General features: G+C 35.9%; 1 protein-coding gene across 7 annotated transcripts in view; it reads right to left on the bottom strand.

Moving 5' to 3' along the window:
* The window catches only part of LOC140155158 (uncharacterized), a 231,930-nt gene that overhangs the window by 36,858 nt on the left and 173,571 nt on the right, over positions 1–21,501 (bottom strand). For all 7 annotated transcript variants that reach the window (XM_072177883.1, XM_072177886.1, XM_072177884.1 and 4 more), the window contains one exon: positions 3,798–3,872. In XM_072177883.1, the coding sequence (XP_072033984.1) occupies positions 3,798–3,872 (75 nt within the window). The remainder of the gene's footprint in view (positions 1–3,797; positions 3,873–21,501) is intronic.

Raw genomic sequence — 21,501 nt, 5'->3', positions numbered from 1 at the left:
AAAGACAATGACACAAAAGCCACATCTCCTCCTTATCTCATAATAATTGGTCTTGATTTAACCCCCTGAACACTACTGTTCATCTAACGGCAATTCTGATTGGTTGATAACTTGACATGCTCATTTCAATTGCCAATTATGACTAGGCTTTAAAGTATTCATGGTCAAACTTGTATTTGCAGATGATTTTATTAATACCCTCCTTGATTGGTTCAAAATTGGACACGATCATTTTGGCCAATCGGCAGGTAGTTCTCATGGGGTTAAATTACATTGATCATATCCTAAATTCTGTATCATGATCTCATCAGAAGTCTTGATCTTTATTTTTATCCATTGTATGATTTTGATTGTTATCTATGATACTGACTTAATCATACTGTTTCAATAAACATGAATGGAATTCCTTATCCTGGTAGTATATAGGAAAATTATTTCTAAACGTTATAACTGTACTTTCAAAGTGGAACATGTAGTAGGTTGATGAAAATCATGATAAATAATACTTGGCAATATTTTCCTTTCCAATATCAAAGTGCAACCAATGATATCATACACCAACTTTAGTGTCTCGACTCAACTATACAAGTACAAAAAAAATCATAATGTGAAAATTACACTCAGGTATTGAATTTTGATGAATGAATACTAAAGTGAGTTTTTTTTACCCAATAATCTGGTCAAAATACACTTTATAGGTTTTAGGAGTTGTACAACATTACTCTCCACCTAGTAATTAAGAAAAGCCTAAAATGGCAGGTTCTTGTGGGTGAGTAAAATCAAATCGGCAATTAGATGATGCTCTCAAGTGGCGCTGACAATAATATTGCTGCACTTGATGTCATCCACACACACATTCCATAGTTGCACTTACAACACTTGATAGTTACTAATTGTCTCTGACAGTGGAACATATTACAAAATGATTATTAATGTCTGTAGCTTTATGCTTCCTCTCATTTATTTAGCACTCAATGAGAATGGATAGATATGTGCTCAAGCATAGTACGTACAAATGCAACATTATTCCACTCTGTTGCATTCCATTTCCTGGCAATTTTTACAAGTGGCTGTTACAACATTGCCAGAATATTTGACACAAACATCTTAAGAAATATTTTTAATTGGATAGATGTTAATGACTGCACACTTAATAGTATTTCAGATTTGTAAAAATAATATTTTCAGGGTATTGTCGAAACTCTATACATTTAGCTTCAGGATAGGAACTTTCCAAGGGGGTGCAGTTCCGACTGATGAAAGTCAATCACAACACTTGTAAGCATCATATCCAACCAATATGGCATGTCAGGTAATGACAATACTGTTTTCCCTACCATTTTAAACGAGGCCATTCATTTTTTTCTGATAAAAAATAAAATTTTGATAAGATCATATGAATACATTGGCTATAATAGTTTGTCATTATAGCATGTCTATGAAGTAGGCTTAAGTGCCCCATACTGCATTAAAAGCATGATGTAAATAACCTACGGATTGCGGAAATCATTCAGACATCGCAATTGATTGGATCACTCCATTATATAAGTTTTGATTGATCAGGTTTCAAAACTGTACATATTTTGAAGTAGGAAACATCTGATATGTTTTCATTTCCTGTCGATCGAATGTAACAACATGAAAACATTGTTCATGAAAAATGAAAAAATGAAAAAAATCCTTCATTAGCTGAACAAGACACCTTTGCTAACTTTGAATTCTGCTGATTATTTTCTCATATAATGACTATAATTTACCATACCGTACATCTATACAGTTTTTATCATTATTTTGCGATTCTTTTACTAATAATATATGAAGGAGATGTGGCCATTGTGTCATGATATGATCTGACATAAAGCAACATAGGATTATAACACATACTCTTTTGTAAAAAGAAAAAAGAAATAAAATATGAGCAAAGAATGTTGTATAAAGTGATTTAAAAAATGATTTGGCTGGCTGAGAATTTAGCACTTATTTCTGAATCTTACAAGAAATGGTAAATGCTTCTGTTCATATGTAAAATCACTTAGTTAATTAGGAGAATCATATGGAGTCATTTGAAAAAAAAATCCCCTAAATATAATCTTGAAACTGGTATTTTTTATTTTATTTTTGATGTGTTGGGTTTCCATTTGCAATTGCAATTGAGAATTAACTGGGAGAGTGGGAATGTACTCCTCTCATTCAGGGAAAAAAACAAATTGCTTCAGTAATGTTAATCTTTACTGAATTAAGAGGTGAGCATTGCATTAAAGATTCTATCAGTGACTTGCTAAATCAGAAAATCTAAATATTGTAAAAAATAAGATTTTGAATTTTTGGAAAAAAAGTAAATAAGTGTGCAAACATAGCCTGCTAATGTCACATTTCAGTCAATGTCAGAGGAGTCTGTCCATACGAACACTTGTAGCTACACACAACAAAAATGAAATTTCTTATTTTTCAACTCTGCTTTTTCTTCCTTTTTGCCATTTTTAAAATGAAAACACCTAACCCTTCACTTTTAAGCCATTCCTTCCTCAATTATCATATTCTTAAACTCCAGTGCACTAACAGTACCTTTAAGTGACTCTTTTTCTTGTACTATGCATCCAACTAAGTGATCTTAGCAGTACGAACAGGGCCAATGTTGTGAATGACCGGCATAACAAAAAAAATGCAAGCTATACACATGCAGATACACTTGCATTTTTATGTATAATTTGTATACCTCATTTACAACACATTTTTTCCATTTTCATTTATGAAACAACACTCTTTGCAGCCAGTGTGGGTCAATTTGCCTCCACCTCAAAATGGAATGAATCCCAGTTGAATACACAAAATAATGTTGATGAGGGAGGGGGCAACCAAATAGTATTAGTAAAATAAAAACTTCAGATTCTTGATTTCTTGTTTTATTATGATGTATGGGTGAGTGGCGAATATAAGTTCCTATATCTTGAGACACACTGTATTAATATCGCATGCCATAAATGGGGGATGGGGGTCCTTAGATATGCCATAATTATCAACTTTGATGTTTTTGTATGGCACGTCTAAATTAAATATTATCTTTCCATTTTTTTTGGATGAGATATGAACCCACTATGAGATTTATATATATACTTCTACTATCTTCCGGACATATGTGATGGTTTAAAAAAAAAAAAATATATAGGTTAGGCCTAATATAGGTTTCAATGACATGCAAACAACAGGATAGTACTATTAGCTAATGCTATATCAAGTATCATGTTAGTACTTAGTGTGCATCATCAATTCATGTAAACATAATCTTTAAGTAGCATTATAAGTTAACAACATGCAGCTAAGAAATGGAACAAGTGTATGATGGATCTATATCAAGTTGAAGGATATTTACATATCATGTTTTCAAACAGGAATATCAAATGGACTAGGAGTGTTGTACATGCAGTCATGTACCCAAGATGTTGCATGGATTATCTATAAAAGCTTACATGCAAACAGCATGCAATTGAGTATCCTTCATTTTCGCTCTACAGCAGTTTGTTTGCTTTGTGAAAACTTAGATCTACTGTCCATGAACTAATAACTTTGTCCAATTGCACAAAAGCGCACATTTAGTGCACTAACAGAAACAAAGATAAATGAGATATTTCATGCTTCAAGTTATATGCATTTAACACACATGCAGTGCAAATTAGAAATAACAGTTGTTAGAAAAACACCAACAAGTGTAGCATGATAGATTAACCGATGAGAAGGGAAAATGTATTAGGAGCACTAATTATCAGGAGTACTGATTGATGGATGGGCAGGTAACTTACCGACTTCTTCCCCGGCCAGACTTCTTTTTCTTGCGCTTTGAGGGTGGGGACGGTGAGCTGGGCTCTTCTATGAGACTGAAATAGAACAAACAAAATATTCACACATTATTTTCAAGATATAGGGCCTATATTAGAAGAAATAGGTGAGGAATCATCTGCTTGTCATAAAGATAAGATTTATAAAGTTTATAAATGTGACTGATTGTTAAAGAAATTTTCTCCTCTGTTTTACATGGATTACTAGCTGCCTTCACTGAAAATTTACATACAACACAAACAACATTTATATAAACATCTCATAACATCATAAACTTTTTCAATAAGTGACACGATCTGGTCCATGGGGGCCAAAGGCGGCAAATTTGAAACTGAGATAAAGGTAAAAATATGGAGTAAAAAAAATACATAAGAAAATAGACATCAAAAACCAAGAATGCTAGACCTTTGGTGTTTTCAGTAAATGATAGCCTATTGTATGTATAATGTACAAATTACAGTAATCAATTTTCAAAAATGCCTCCTTTGGCCCCCATGGACCAGATCGTGTCACATATGCCTTTTAACATCAGATCATCATGATTGTTGCCTTAGATTTGGAAGCTTATATTTTATTTGTCAAATGATAAGGAAGTCTTGCATTTTTTATAAATGGTTGGAGTGTTTCATCAAAATAATGTTATTTCCTGAATGCAATGATTGTCTTCCTCTCCTTGAACATTTGAACAGAAGTTGACTTCTCATCTCAAGAGGAGCATGTTCTCGAGTAGAAGATTAAAATATTACAAAGAACATACGTCAAAGAGATAGGGACAATGTTTGTGTGCTAGAAACAGAAAACAACTGGTACCGGAGAGGAGTCATAAATTCGCTGCACCAACAGTGACCTCAATTGGGACCAAGGTCGCTACCTTCAATCTTCCCGTCACATAAAACAAAGTCATTGAATCACATGATCGTAATTCTACTAGCGGTTACATGATCACGGACCAACAACCCATTGTGCTTTGAAGGCTGGTGGATGCCATCCGCAGGCTACACAGCTCGAACCAAAAGTCGTGAGAATTGTAAGTTAAAACTTTTCTTCCTGTTAGCATAAGTTCACTCATATCTGTTCATATCCACCTCTAGTAAAATAGAACAATTCAATAAGTATTCTGCTTCAAGGCGCATTGGGTAATATCATCAAAATAACATAGCTAACAGATGAAATTGTCAACAATAACATTGCAATTTGTCCCCAAAGGATCGACATATAAACAGATACCAAGTCTTAGAATGTGTTAGCATATGCTCATAATGCAATTTGGATGTTTGTATGAACCAGTGGCATCAAAACATACATGTAACAGCACATGTTTCTTATAACATGTTCTCGGTTTTGATATCAGTATTCAATACTCCTGAAGTACTGTGAAGAAAACAATTACCCTCTAAATTCAACGTAATTGATGCATATCTGTAATTTAACTCCTTATATAGGATATAAAGGCCAGGTTACACACGCGCATATGTATCATCCTGCTATTTGAAAAGGCTATAAATCTAGTGGAAATCACTTTCAATAAATGGCAATCACCTACTTGCAACTATTTTGAGGTACATTAACTACCTAAGCTTAACATCAATTGACACCTAAGCTTGCTAAAGACACTGTTCTAGGCTTCACAAGATTCATATACACGCACATTTCATCGTTGCTGATCCATTCAAAATTGACTCGCCGATTATATTACATGACCTTTAACAAAAGATCGAGAAAATTTTAAAAATGGGTTTTCAACTTCACAATACCTTCTTTTGTAATAAGATTCTGGTGAATATTTTTGTATTGGAAAATAAATTTTATGTCATAAACTTTCAAGTCTATACACATTGAGTGTTGGTTCACTGTTGGACAAGTATAGTACTGTTAAGCTTTCATTAGGATTAGCTCTTGAATTCTTCAGGATGAAACTATTAGATCTGCACATAAAAAAAAGTGCAGTGATTTATAGTGCGATACGCACAGGTACAACGCCTAGATGTTGATCCACAAGCCTCAGCACGCTTTACAGTTTGTCACCGACTACTACGGCCCCATACCATCACAGCCAGGATCAGCTCCTCCAGTTTCGTAAAGATTACAATGTGACAATTAGCAGTATAGTAAAAGGGGAATTTCAAGCGAACTCATTTTTTCCACAAGAGAGTACTAAACCACCATCTCCTCTCGCACCATAGTTGAACGCCTTAGCGACTGAGCGAACTTGACTGCTATAATAGACTGTGCCCTCTTAACAGAATATCATTGTTGGCTGGACCTTGCCCAATGATACAGTAGATTACTCCTTAAAGAGATTGTGGCTCTGAAAAGAGCCATTGCAGAGGTGACCCTTTCCTACCACAGATTCAGTGGCTCAGGAAAGAGCTGTTCTAGAGGACAATATACACAAAGTTATGTTGATGATACTGATTCCATCTGTAATTTGTCTATTACAGTCAAAGTTGACATTATTGGAACAAGTACTTAACAAATCACAATCAGCAAAATGACTGCAATCAGAAATTAATTAGTTTTATTGCTTACTTTTCAATAATTTTTTCAGTGCCTATTAAACCTCACCCTTTGTATTTAAGTTTCCTTAATGTATCAGTTTGTGACGTCACCAAGTTTGGTAGTTTTACAATACCATACGTAAACACAGCACTACTTAGTACTTGCACTTCCACTTCCACCCATGCTTGGTGAAACATTCTACAATGTCACAAAGTATAGCAAATGGGAACACACCTATACCTTCCATTTTACACCACAAACCATTATACCACAAACCATTTCAAAGTTGATATAAATCATATTGCACAGGTAGAATATCATTCCCACACCTAGAAATTTCAACATTAGCATATATGCAGCAAGCAGCGGCAGAATTTGCATTGACTCAATGGAAATTAAGCTGCAATAGTCCTATATCATGATCGCAACACATCAGTATCAAAATCTTGCCTTGTGGGATATCTTCTGCATTTGAGTCATTTTCTTTTCCCTTTCACTGCCAACCCCCCTTTCTGATGGGTAATTTAAACAAAAGGATATGGATCCGATCCCGACTGATTCTGAAACAAAATCTCATCAAAATTTTCATGGTGATAATAAGAGAAGGAAAAAAAAATCAATTTTTGATAAAAGTAGGTTACATCCTCGAGTAGCAAATACTTTTTTGTCCTTATGTGGTGCAATAAAATAAAATCCTACGGCTGAAATATTTACTATTAAACTTCTGCCTATTGGGACGTAGCCGCCTTTCTCTCTCTTTCGATCGTTTCTTTATTTATTTCTCTCCGCAAAATCCAGGACTAAATACTGCTCACTTTCGGAAATAAATTAAAAGTTAATAGGACAGCAATTACTGGCAATATGAAGTGAATTATATTTTGTTCAAAGAATATATCCAAGGGATATTGCTCCACCTCACGTGCAGACAATATTTCTAAAGCCTTGCATAAATCTCTTGGCTACATTGAAGTATCTTGCTTAATATAAATGTACTGTGTGATTAAAGTCTACATTATGCTGCCAAATTAGTTTTTGAATTACAGATTGATTTGACACTAAATATAGTAATACAACAACAGATTTTGTCAATTCAAATCAGGTATTGTCAATAATTAATGCTCAAAATAAAACTCATCAGGGTCATGGTAACCTGCTCATCAATGAATACAGTCAAAAGCATGACAAAGCAACATCACAACTTGAAGTAATTTGAATAAATGAATGACTCAATGGAGGCTAAAATGTATCCTAAAAGCAACCCAGATTTGTAGCAGATTAAAGTAAAAGCAGGACAGATAGTTCATAATCATTACCACAATTTGCACTCACTCCTGCTGTCTCCCAGTGATTCTATTTATTGGTATCAGAGGGGACAGGTTCACAACAACAAGCCAATGTGTTTAATAATCCTGCTGGCACTTGCTCAAGTTAAACACTGGCGACTGCTAGGCACCCCACGTATGTGACATTCTTAACTATATGAGACAGTGAAAATCAAGTCAATGAATGGCTTACTTGTGAGGAGGGTATGCAATGTTGTAGGAAACAAGACAGTAAGCTTACTACGTGCATCCGCACCATTTCTCTGTTGGTTAATATTTTGTAGCTATTAAAACAGTGCCGGGTTTAAATGCATTGATTTTGAGCAAGGTGACAAAGGCTTTAACTTAACCCTGATAAAGTCTTGTCACTCTGGGATACGGTTGTTACACCAACTAAGACAATTAGCATACCTATTGCAACTCATGAGGTAACGTTGACCTGCTTCCATTCACATGTAGGTATGGGATTAAAGGCAAGCCAATGCCATCACCTAAATGTAGCGTTTAGTTGATTTTTTGATGGTTACGTTGATACTGTAGTTTGAGCACATACTGAGGGTAAGTTTTCCTGATTGTGTTTGCATTAAGCATGTGCAACATTACTTTCATGTTACAAAGAAACTGTGTCACAATGCCATTCAACGCAGACTTGTATTGTGTAAACACACAAAATGTTAGTAGCTGCTAATGTACACAAATCCCCATGCAAATTAGATGCTTGAAGATGCCAGAATGGCTAAAGATAATACAAAACTTTATGTATCTTACTGAAAATTTGGAATATCTGAACTTAAGTAAGACAAATTCGAGGCGACATGTGTTGTTTAAACATTCTTAAGTTTATGCGTGCACACATTTAGTGAAATTACTACACAGGAAATGGGCTTCTCTTGCATGGCATGTATTTTCATGTCACATGATTATGCCTAGCTTGCACAGGGGCATATGTTTCCTGGAATTATATAGTGACCTGAATTTGTGCAATTTTGAAAAGGATATGTCCTTTGATTTACACACCTTGAAACAAATTCCTATTTCCAAAAGCAAATTTACAAAATATTTCCATTCAAATATAGAAAAAAATATGACGATTAAATTAGTGTCCCAGACCTGCCAACCTACCAAAGTCAGAAAGAAGGACATTAAGACCAAAAAAAAAAAAAACCAAGTACCGACAAATTCAAAGACTTTTGGTGTGCAATACTTTCAGATTCAGAGAAAGTTTTGCAGGTCTGAATTTATCACAATAGACTAAAGAGAATGTTATAGCAAAATTTTGAAATTGAAAAAGTGAAATTCGCACAATTTTCTGCTGTTCCAACATTTAGATTTGCCATCACTAAAATTTTCAAAAAGCAGGACTGTCCCTCCTTTTCACTTTGGTAAACCCAAATGAGGGACAGTCCCTCAAAATGAGGGACAGTTGGCAGGTCTGGTGTCCCTGGTTAATCTTTTTTTAGTACCAGTACAGACACTGTGTGTGGTACTACCCTTATTACAAATGTTCCTCACTGATTATGTGAAACATACATGTATACTGACACATAACATTAAAGAAGATACAATAGATCCATTTCCTGTTTGTTGCATTGAATAGTCACATCTCACTTCTCTCCATTCAAAATTATCCTCCCCTTCCTGATTGGGTATTCACTGACATATACCTTTGTCAAATAGAAGCAGGGTTGCCAAACCCGCGATTTGGTAGCCCAGTTGGGCGACTTTTGAAGATTGTTCCCGCAACTTTTGACAATTTCCTGTTCCATAGAAACCAATGGTTAAGAAAAAATTTGGGCGACTTTTCAACATTGGCTCCCGCGACTTCCGATAGTTTCCTGCCCCATAGAAACCAATGGTAAAGAGAAAAATTGGGTGACTTTTCAATTATTTGAACTGCGATTCGGCCTGAAATCTTTTGGCAACCCTGAATAGAAGTGATACGATGGATGACTTGCATAACTGAAAGCAACTGAAAAATAATTACAACTAAACAAGATGGCTACATTACTCTACAAGAAATACTCTGAACATTCATCACAGCTTGACATACTACATCAATGTCATTAATGTCTGATAGAAGCTTGCAACCTCAATATGATGTGACATCTCTATCACAGTAAAAGTGAAACAAAGTTCACACATTACATGATTTCTTTCCTTCTCAGAGAGAGAGTAACCTTGAAACAAACAAAACCTGCAGTTACATTTCTTATAATCATTTCACACCAACATTGATTTTTAGAGGAAATTAAGACAAAAGATATTGATATATATAATCCTCCAATTCAAATAAAGTTCAAGTTCATTCCCCTCAAAATATTTCAAAATGTCAATCAAGACATCAAAGAATGTGATACCTGTCTAAGCGTTGTTGGCATACTCTGACATTTATGTCATCTCATTTCTAGGCTGCATATTTTTCATGTAAGCACACATTTTCAGGAACTGCATTAACTTAAAAGTGTAACATGTTACAAGTACACCCCATTTGATGCTTTTCCTCGGAATATATGAGTGTGTACACATAGAAACACTCAAGAGCTACAAATATTTCACATTCAGTGAAATTGACAGGATATGTATGTGTGCTGATTTATGGGCCACAACGTGATAGGATTGCACATTTCCATTGCAAACTATCTGCAATCTAGAACATTTATGAGGAATATCAAACAAACCAATCAAAAATATGACCGATTTTTTTTCTGTAGATATTTGGTTTTGCTAAAGATAGTAACATTGGTCAATTGCTGACAATCGACTCTTTCTTGTCAAGGCTTTCCACAGTGACATGTTTGCAGTTTTTATTCTGTTTTGTAACACTGTCTTGTATAATTTAGTAACATTCACCCATCAAATGGTGAAATTTCTGCACACATCCATAATGCCTTTCACACCCAATTTGGTGTAATGCACTTTTTTCCATTTACAGTATGGTCAAATGTAGTGTGAATTGGATTATATTGAAATTATTAGATACTTTCACAAACCCAAACCACCTCATTTGGCTTAAATAAAAAGTGAAAAAGTAGTTGTAAATCAAATCTTTGCAATTGTAGCAAATACCCAGTACGTGCTGATCAAAATGTCATTCCTCATGAATATTCAGCATCATTCCAATTGTCTTCAACTTCAACAGGAAACATGAAGTATTAAAGTGCTCTGACCAAAAGGGAGACTATATGTGAATATTCATTATTAATCAAATCTTTGTCTCAGCTATCGCAGGAAACACTGAGCATGTACTTACTTACCTGCCCAAATATAGCAAACCGCATGAATATTCAACGTTAATCAGATCTATTGTTTCAGCTGCAGTAGGAAGTACCGGGGAAGTGCTCATACCAAATGAAAGACCTCTTGAATATTCAGCATATTAATCAAATATAATCTCTTATCTAACACAGGAAGTGCTGGGCATGTGCTTCACCTGTTACCTGACCTAATGATATTCTTCATAAATATTCAGTACAGAAATGGAAAGTGGGCACTCACACTGTTAGTCTTTCAGGGGTCCAGTCGTACAGTCTATAAATCGATGGTTGAACCAATAAAATTGCCTTTAAGTTAGCCTGTAATCTGTTGAAGCACTAGTTATTTTTAAGACTTAAAGACTTTATTTTGTCAACCCCCACAGCCGCAAGCAAAAATTACATTTACTGAGTGGCCCATAAAAGAGAGAACTAGGTCTACTGTCAAAAAATAAAGACATATGCACTCCTATGGGATATTTTTTCTGCTGCACACAAAGCAGACTCAGATCGGTTACAATTTCCTACAAATTATTCATTTTTCAAATTCATCTTTCCTGCAACTTGAAGTCTTGTCTGCTGCTTGCATTGATTGTGAACTGACATTACTGACATTTTACATATCACATGCATGGGTCCGAAACAAGTGAAATGTCAGATTGTTTTACTATGGAACATGCCATACACGTAAGTCTGTGAGGATATATGGTAGTTTTGAAGTCTGTGAGTGTCTGGATACATCATTGATGTCACCTAAAGCATATTGGGCTATTCCAGTTGAAATCCACATTACTCCTGTGGAAGATTTAGCTAAAGTCTTCCACAGAGGGAGTATGAGTTTCTAATAGAATAGACAATTGGGTAACTTCTATTTGATATACTCAACCCAGTTGTGGAAGAAGCCATAATACAGAGGGAGTGTGGGTTTCAAAATAATTAACCTTGACCAATTACATTTGAAAAACATACTCCCCCTGTGGAAGATATTTCCAAAATCTTCCACAGGGGTAGTGTGGATTTTAAATGGAATAGCCCGTTTAAAATCCAATATCATACCAGTATTAAAATATATATATACAGTAATATATAGAACTATGAGCTTAAACAGGATTCATATATACCCCAGATAGTATTAATAATCAGTAAAAAATTAATCTTTACTAACCATCGGCAGGGGTGTATCCAGGATTCAGCACCCAGGCTGAAGCGTCGATAACGATCCTGACCCAATGGCCGGGAGAACACTAACCTCTTATAATAGAATTTTTTCACCATTTTGATGTATTTGGTGCTATCTAAAACAATATGTTTCACCACATACCCACAGGGTGCACAATCTCCCTCCACACACCCCTGGATACACTTAAGATCCGAGATGTAAACCCACAACCCAATTTATCTATTTTCTGCTTTTATACCAGCTGGTCTAATGGGCAATGATGCATTCCCTTATCACAATTTGTGTCAGGTTAAACTAGGCTACCCAATATTCCCACAAAGTAATGGTATAAATTGGGAAACAGAGAATACCTTTTAATGTCATTACAGATATAATGCATTTTCACTCCCCAGGTTTAGTCTTCCTTCGCTGCAATCCCTACCGACTCCATTCTATTAATTTGAATTTGATAGGGAAACAAGAGAATTGTATCATCCGAGCTATATTACTTTTGATACAGATAGATGCGCAAAATAAATACCAAAAGACTTGAATTGCACCGCAAATATTACATTTGAAAACAGCGTACGGTGATTGAAATATCAACACGATATATGAAACGGTGTCTTTCACGTACCCAACACAAACATGCATATGGCTTCATTGAAACAGGCTTGAATAACTTCAACAAAACCCATGGGTTATTGCAACTGAATGCCACCGCTGCCCTGAAGCCATTATGTTATGTGATGCAATGTATCACTTACCAAAATATACAATGAGTCAAAAATTCAACACCGGTATTCTCACTTACATTATGAGATGGTAAACACTGATACCCTTTAACGGCAAATATTGCAGATTGGAAAGCATTATTCGCTTCACCGCTTCATCTTTTTCCCCGCTTCCCCCTCCTGACTCTTTATTGTTGATTTAGATTTGACAGAGAAATAAAACAAATGTATCAAGCAAGCTAAATTGCTCCTGAATGTGCAGTGACGACTTTGGTTTTATGTGGTGTGGCTTATCAACAAAATGCTCGTAGCTACGGGGTGAATTTAGAACACGCTTCTAGACCTGAGCTGAATTGCTGACACATCAATATGTGGAATCAACTTACATGCTTGGCCAAGTGCAAAACTTAATGAAAATGGTTTTGTTTGACCGAATAGTCGAGAAAAACAAAAGACCTCCAGACCAAAACAGGTTTATATGAAGCTTAAAAGGAGACGTGCTAAGCGGCAGCAAGGCTTTGGCAATAAGCCTTTTTGAAGAGTGGCGGACACAATAAGAGGAAAATGCTTAGTTTGGGTAAAACCTTTTAAATTTCCTGGCTTCATTAGAATGCTGTACATGTTTAAAATTCATTGTACACACAGCTTCTCCAAATTTAAGTTTGACTCTGCAGTTTCTAGCTGGTTCCCGAAAAATACAGCCAGATTTTCTAATGTAATCCACACTATTCTACCCATTACATACAGAAGGTTATTCTTACAGAACCATTTTTGCCAAAACCATTTTTCCTGTATCAAACATGATTTTTTTTTCATCATCACCAATTTATTGAAAGCCAGCCTCTTCCAAATGCAACATTGGATACTCATGAAATGTACAGAATGTATTTATTATTTTGATATTATATTCAATTTTTAAGTGTCAGACTCATCCATTAATACCTTGCCAAACCGTAAAAGTGGGAAAAATTGGGTCCCCAGAATGCGCTAATCATACGTCCTAGCATTTTTTGATGCCACTAGTCAATAGAGTGCACCCTATTTTTATTTGACATACCCCCATCCTTTCACCAAACCCCTCTCTCTATACACTCCCTCTCTATGCGTGTAAAATGATGAGATATGTGGGGACCCCTATTATAGTCCCCACTCTGTAAAACAGATTTTTCTCACTTTTCTGGCACACCATAATGGGACTTGGCCATGTCCCCACTTTGTAATTTATGTCCCCACTTTGTAATTTATGTCCCCACTTATACAGTGAAAAGCTGTTTGATGTCCCCACAATTACGGTTGGACGAGAGTTGTCCGTTTCTCTCACTCTCTTTGCTTCCCAAGATTTAATCTTTTTCCTTTGCATGCTCTCCTTTGGTTTCAACATCCTTTTCAAAAATATCCAAATTTTAAAACCGACATCACACTCCACGCACAAATATACACACATGTAGTACAATCATCCCACTCTGATGTAATGCAATCAGAATCCACTGGCCGTTAAAGTCGGTACACCAACAAAGTGTGCTGCCATGATTAACAAAATGAAGAGAGACATAACTATGAAAAAAATGCATACAAAAATCGGGTTTTCCACCAACCCATTTCTTGATTTAAAATAAAATTATGGATCAGTGAGAATGTATTACAAGACAAGATGAAAAAGAAGAAAAACTAGGTCATATTGCATGACTTCCTTTTTATCATTAAATAGAAAGATAAAAGATGGATTTTATAATTGTCAGGTTTCATAGATACTTGAAATTTACCTTCATTCAATCAAAAAATCTCTGATCAAAATATCCTGTTGCCTACAGTTAGCACCCTTCCAAAATATACATTTCATGTTTTTTACTACTGTTGCAAATCAAGCTAAAGTGTTGCTTTTTGATTGATGGAAGTGTGTGGAGTACCATCATCATCATCATGATGATACACAGTGCTGGTATTAGCTTCATTATCCTGTGTTTAAAGACTACAATGGGTATGATTGATGGTTACAATATTCTGTTTTTTCATTTTACGTTTTTAAAATCCTATCCATAATAGATGATGTGAGCATTTGAATCAGGGTGATATACAGCTGACCCACATTTGTGATGTCCAATCATCATTTTGGTACAATTACCGAATAGGATGCAACTTGCTAGACTTGAGTCCAGTCCTCGTTTACGGAGTTTAGGGTTAGGGTTTAGGGTTGGGGTAGGGCAGTCTTGTAATAAGACTAGTTGAGTTGCACCCTATTCGTTAATCGCTCCATCATTTTTTTTCCAAGTGACATTCACAAATAGTTTATCCTATTAGTTTGCACACTACCCCAAGATTGGATTATTTACCATAATAAGGTCAATTTGAACATTATATTTCGTTATGTTTTTATATAACAGCCAGAATTTACTCTCTTTTTACCTACACTATAAAATGTTCAATTATAGGATTATGTATTAACAATGATTTAAAGATTGACTAAATCAATCAAAATGGGCTACTAGGTGTGTCATAGTCTTGGAATTTTTGAGAATCGGCGTACTTGAGATTTGTGATTCCTAAGTCAATCTCCAACTGCGTGTCCACATCACTCCATTGAAGACTTGAATGGAATCCTTGAGTTTTGCAATGTCTGATGATATCAGCTTTGGAATTAAAACTGGAAGCTTACTATTTAGATAGATCACAGTAAGCTTCCGGCTAAACAATGATTTGCAGATTTGCCTACCTCAATCAAAACTAGCCCATGTGTCACAAACTGACATTACATCAAACAAGTTCTATAATTTTATTTTTACACAAGTCCCTCACTGTATGTTAAGAAATGACTGAAACATTTCAACACTCATTTCTACCAGGCTTTTGCATCAAGAACAGTCATGCTTTGGTTTTACACATACTGTGTACATTATAGTAAGGCTATTGAACATGCTGAACCCTAGGGACTGTTTTGGGCATGTTCTTCGCTGTTATAATTGAATAAACACAATGATTTTTTTACACCAAAAGTACCTTTCCTGTTGAAAATCAAATCAAATAAATTTCCCTAAGCAATGTAAGGTGATCAACTGGACAAATTTAATTGCTCAGTAAGGCTGCATCATGTAGAAAGCTCTATTTGCTCAATATTCACAAGAGAGGTATATGAACTTACAAGAGGACAGGAGGGAGGAAGATGAACATCAAATAAACATTGATGAATCTGAATTGTGTTCTACCCAAAGATTGCGCAGATTGGATGTGAATTTGACAAATCTGTGTAGCTTCTAAGCCCCTGTAGTCCTTGCACATTTATAGGGGCTAAGTTTTCTCTCACATACTAGTCTCAGGCACTGGATGCTTCTGTTCCTTGCACAATGAAAAATATGGGATGTCACTTTGTGAAATGAAAATAAAATAAATGTGGAATCCAGAAAGCTCAAAGTTCCTCAATAAAGAATAGTTGGTATTACAGACCATGTTCCACTCTTATACTAGGAAGAGACACTATGTACCACATACTCATGGAAAACAGAGCAATCGCTGTTGGGACTTTGCCCATCTGCGCTCTGCTAAATGGTGAACCTCCCCTCAATATGGATCATGATGGTCTTTGATAAAGACTTATAAAGAAAGATACACAAAATAATGGGGACTATTGCTATTTTGGGAAGAAATTTGGCATAAATAGTGAGAAGCTATAACTTTGCATAGATGTGTGCTACCTGTTCCCTTACTTTCTGTGGTGTTACCAAAATAACAATGTTAATAAAAGTGGGTAAAAGATAGAAATGTACAGCAAGTTTACATCAAAACCTTTTCAATGACTGGGCTTTTGTCCCCTTGTAAAGACCCAAGCTGGTTACGCACTTCGCCAGCAGCAAATCTGCCAGAATTTATATCTCACCGACTATGGGAAATTAGGTCATTTGCCCTGTCACTTGTAAGATGCCCCAGCTGCCTATTTGCGACTCTACGCGAGTAAAGGAGGCACTTTTTACATGCATCCCTGATCTTTAAATGAAAGATTACACGCTAGCTTGTGTTTATTTACAATCTGCTCAGGTGCGAATAAAGTAGTGCTCTATATTAATAGAATTCACTGCAAAACTACAATTCACAATAACGGATACAACTGAATATGATATAATACTATAGGGGAGTATGTTTTTCAAATATAATTGGTCAGAGTTAATCATTTTGAAACCCATACTCCCCCTGTATTATGGCTTTACCTATATCTTCCACAACTGGAGTAAGCATTTCAAATGAAAGTTAACCAATTGTGTATTCTATTCAAAATTGATACTCCCTCTGTGGCAGACTTTAGCTAAATCGTCCACAGGGGTAGTGTGGATTTTAAATGGAATAGCCCATTATGTATCCCAACAAACCTCTATCCTATCACAGAGCACTATCAGCTGAAAGGGTACATCAAGTCTGCAAAAACGATAGCACGTTCACCAAGCCTTTACGGTTCGCAAAAGATGATGCCTTCTCTCGTCTGTAATAACACCCCCGTTTAAATTATTTTTTATTACCCCCAAAATTACTATGCACCACTGGCTCAGCAAATGGATCCATCACTGCAGGTGTACATATTGGTACATCATGCAAGACCGCTAATTCAATTTCAACACGGTTGATGACAAAATTGGCGTGCATGATACTGCCAAGGTGTTGCATCGTGCAGTTCAATATTTCCTTCTGATTAATTTTTAGCAGACCAGGTGAGACTGTCAGGTGCATAGTGCGTAAGTGTCCCGTATCATGTGTCTATATGATAGGACTTAAGGGGTGTAACGATGCAACCAAATAAAAACAAGCTAATGTGCTGATCTATAAACACTTGTGATGTCTAATAAGGTGTCTTATAACCTCTGGTGTGACTTTTATGGTTTGGAAAATGTGCAGCATGTGATGTCTTTATTTTAAGTTCTGCACAAGAAACTTGTGCATCCAAAAAGGTAAAACCTGTTCCAAATCCAGACCAAAAACTAACCCAACACCAGGCGAGCAAAGTGATTATGTTACATTTAACATAATGAATTGAAGATCAATTTGAAAAGGGCATTCTTGTTCTGTGGACATGGTTCAGCTGGTAAACGCTGAATTTGATTGGTGTACCTATCCTTTATTAGACAGAATAGTGCGTTTTCTATCACATTGTACTGCCCCATCTGGTAAAATAGGTCACTTGAGTTGCAAAGTCAGCAAACACCAGGAGACGTGCTAATAAAATAATGTAATGAAAAAGGCATTGCATACTCAAGAATTCATGGCCTGATGGAGTTCAAACTTAGTTCCCTTCACGGCCTAACTTGTTTCAGCAAGTCCAGCAGTGCAGTACAAATCTAGTGTAGCCCTGGATAGTTGCACATGTGTGCTAATAGACAGAAGGCTAGCTCAAGACAGAAGGAAGTGGCAGGACATCATGAAGCAGATGGCACCACTCAACCCCAAGTTAGAGTGAACGCCATAGAGTGAGTGAGAGAGAGTGCTAATAGAAGGGGTAAGAGGTGAAAGCAGATTGATATGGTTCAGGTTGTCTTGTGCAGAAACCACAGCAACCATATCCTGTGTGTGACAACCCCATCTGCATGCATCTACCTGTTACCTAAGCCTTTTAACCGAGCCTAAACTGCTTGGTGTGTAGCATAGTGATGCACTTTGACTAAAAGTCTTCAGATGTTTTCTCATAGTTACTACTCTGGTTTGACTTTTTTGCTGTTATTTGGGGCATTAAACTTTCACATTAACATACATGTCTTGTGTAAGTTATTTGCAACTAACAGCTCGAAGTCATCTTGATTGTGCATTGAATTGCTAAACACTGAGCTTGACTACGTCAAATGCCTGTTTATTATCAAGGCCTGCAAAATCTTGGTACATGAAATATCAAATATTAAGTTAAAAATTTATAAAGCCGAATCTAATTAATATCAAAATACTCCATATATAACTTAGCACTAGAAATTAATTGTCACAGCTGCCTTGTAAAATGCCGGAAACGCTTGACTCCCATGTTGAGGAGCGTGACACTGACACCAAAGCTGCAGTGGCACTGATGTAGAAAATAAATTATTTACACAGCAAAAGGTTCGATTGAAACTGTGTTTTATTTTCATTTATTTTTTAATACATCTGGCTATGCGGATTGCATACATAAAATATAGGTTCGCAATTGATTTTAAATGGATATTCAGCACAATTTAACGATTCCGCAGTGAAGTCCTGATTGATGTAACATTTTGGTGACCTTGAAAACCTTAAAAATAATAAGGTCAGACCTGAATGTCAAAGGTCACTAAAATCATGGCAATATAGAATCACATGAGATTTCCCAAAACATTCTAGAATCACTCCTCAGTTAGAATTAATCAGCCCTCATGTATTGCCGGATTTCCATTTTGGATGTCTGTCAACTACCTTTATACTTGTGTCAAGAACCAACGAAAGCCAATTCATCACTGAAAAGTTTCAATCTAAAACTCCAGTTACGACAGACTGAAAAGTCAATCCGACCAGTTCTCATTTCATGACTTGCACATTAAACTTTCCCTAACCATAGTGATTTTGGTGTGAATCGCAAGTGTGAAGTTATCAAGGAATCTAGAGCGCCTAATGTGGTGATTTCCAACCAAACCCAGACGGACATGACAGTGTTCGCATCCTGCGCCGGCTAATATGTGTTTGATAACCACTTGAATAAAACATGCCACTTGTTTGTTCCATCAAAGGTGATCGATCCAAAAAGTAGTCACTTCCTGCCAACTAAGTTCACTTTAAAGTGGGTTGCTAAGTGGTGTTACTCTGGAGTTGAGGAGTCAAAGAACTGCCTGCTGCTGCAATGAAACATGCTACCAAGAGAATACATCATGAATCCAGAATATTTCTGTTGTTTTATCTTATCGTTGGGTATATCACATAGTGATGAATGTGAAAATCAGGTATAAAGATTATAAATGTTACAAGCAGTTTAATGACATTAGGAAGTTATTTCCAAAATATTAAAATGTTTTAAAATCCTACTACTTACATAAGTAATAAATTGCCAAAGTTATACATCACTATGTACTAACTTTTATTTTTATGTATTTATAGCAATTCGGTCAGAGACTAGGCGAGAACCCAATAAATAATAAATAAATAAATAAATGTAGATATTTATATAGCGCTTTATGCCGTAAACAGCCTCAATAGTGCCTGAGGCTGAGCACCAAATTAAAGGATGGCCTAAATACACTGAACACAAAACGGACAGACAGAAAATGGAGAAACCAAATGGATGAAAAATTTCAATAAAGACAATATAAATGAGGTGGAGAAGGAGATGGCTAGAACACATGGTCAACTAACAGCAGATTTGCAGGCAGCCAGGGATGGACATTTTTTATTTTCTCTTTTGAAATCTCACCATATGGATCTACCCAGTTGTTCATATCCATCAGTATGTGACACACCCACTATATATAGTCATGACAAGTTTTGCACCTCATTCCAATTGCATGTTTACAAGTTTTCAATGAATGTGAAGTACTAAATTTGCTGTAATATGTTAAACAAATGACAATTTACCATAGATGTCCCTTCATCCCTCCCTTCCTTTCCATTTCCCCTCAATCCTCCCACTCTTCTGTTTTGGTCAATCTAATTCAATGTTGAAAGTCTGCCCATCAATTTCCACCTTACTCTGTTATCATTTCCTCCATGAAGTACTACCGATTTGAATACAATAGTCAAATTGCAAATTTTAAAAAATGGTCAATAATAATCATTCATTCTTCTGAGTACATACATGTAATGGGCTATTCCAGTTGAAATCCATACACCCCCTATGGAAGACATCACCTCCTTCAGGTAAACCCATTTGAAATCCAAACTCCCTGTGTGGAAGATAAGGTCATGTCTTCCATAGGGGGTGTATGGATTTCAACTGGAATAGACCAATAAGGTTAGCGACCGCAAGCCAAAAGCTCAAGTAAGTGAACATTTTTGTTGTGAGAATCAGTCATAAATTTCAATAGGAACCATCTAGTTATTAACAGGCAAAAATCAGGTTTCTTTTTAAATGGACTCAATTTAATATATGAGAAAAAGTTCAGGGCCCAAAGTTCTATCCACCTGATTTAATGCTTGCTATTTGAAAGTCTGGCAAAATAACCAGTCCATGTCATTTTATTAAGATTTTGGTAGATTTTGCATGTTAACTCCAAAGCTATGCTAGCCTGCTAAATTTGACCTTGAACCATAAAACTAATGTATAAAAAGTGACTTTTTACACAGAGAGTATAAAGATAGGAGCGATTTATACATGTAGGTGTGAATCCTCAAGCATGTCTTCACAATGGCCAATGTGCTGTAAGATCGGTCTCACAATTTTGTGAAGTTTGTAGGCAAAGCATCTTATTTTAAATCCTGGTCCCAATAGCTTACAATAGATTTTGAAAACTGTCACAGGTCAGACAGGGTATGTTTGTGAAACGGCCGCATATATACAGGTCAATAGACGGTTAGGAGGATTTGTACATAAATTTTGACACTCCAGTTACCCAAAGTGAAAACAATATTCCGTGTTAGAAAATAATTGAATTAAGGTTCGGGGATATGAAATGGATTGATTGTTTTGAGGCGTAATCTGATTTGGGGTTTGTAATGCAATTTGCGATGCAACTTTTCTAGGTGTCTCAGGCTGCTCTTCTTGTAAAATGAAATTGGGGCTGTAATTTTGTAAGTGGTCA

Source organism: Amphiura filiformis, chromosome 6, assembly GCF_039555335.1.
Source record: "Amphiura filiformis chromosome 6, Afil_fr2py, whole genome shotgun sequence".
NCBI classification, from domain to species: domain Eukaryota; kingdom Metazoa; phylum Echinodermata; class Ophiuroidea; order Amphilepidida; family Amphiuridae; genus Amphiura; species Amphiura filiformis.
The sequence above is the reverse complement of the archived record's forward strand: the minus strand, read 5'-3'. Positions and strand labels throughout refer to the sequence as shown.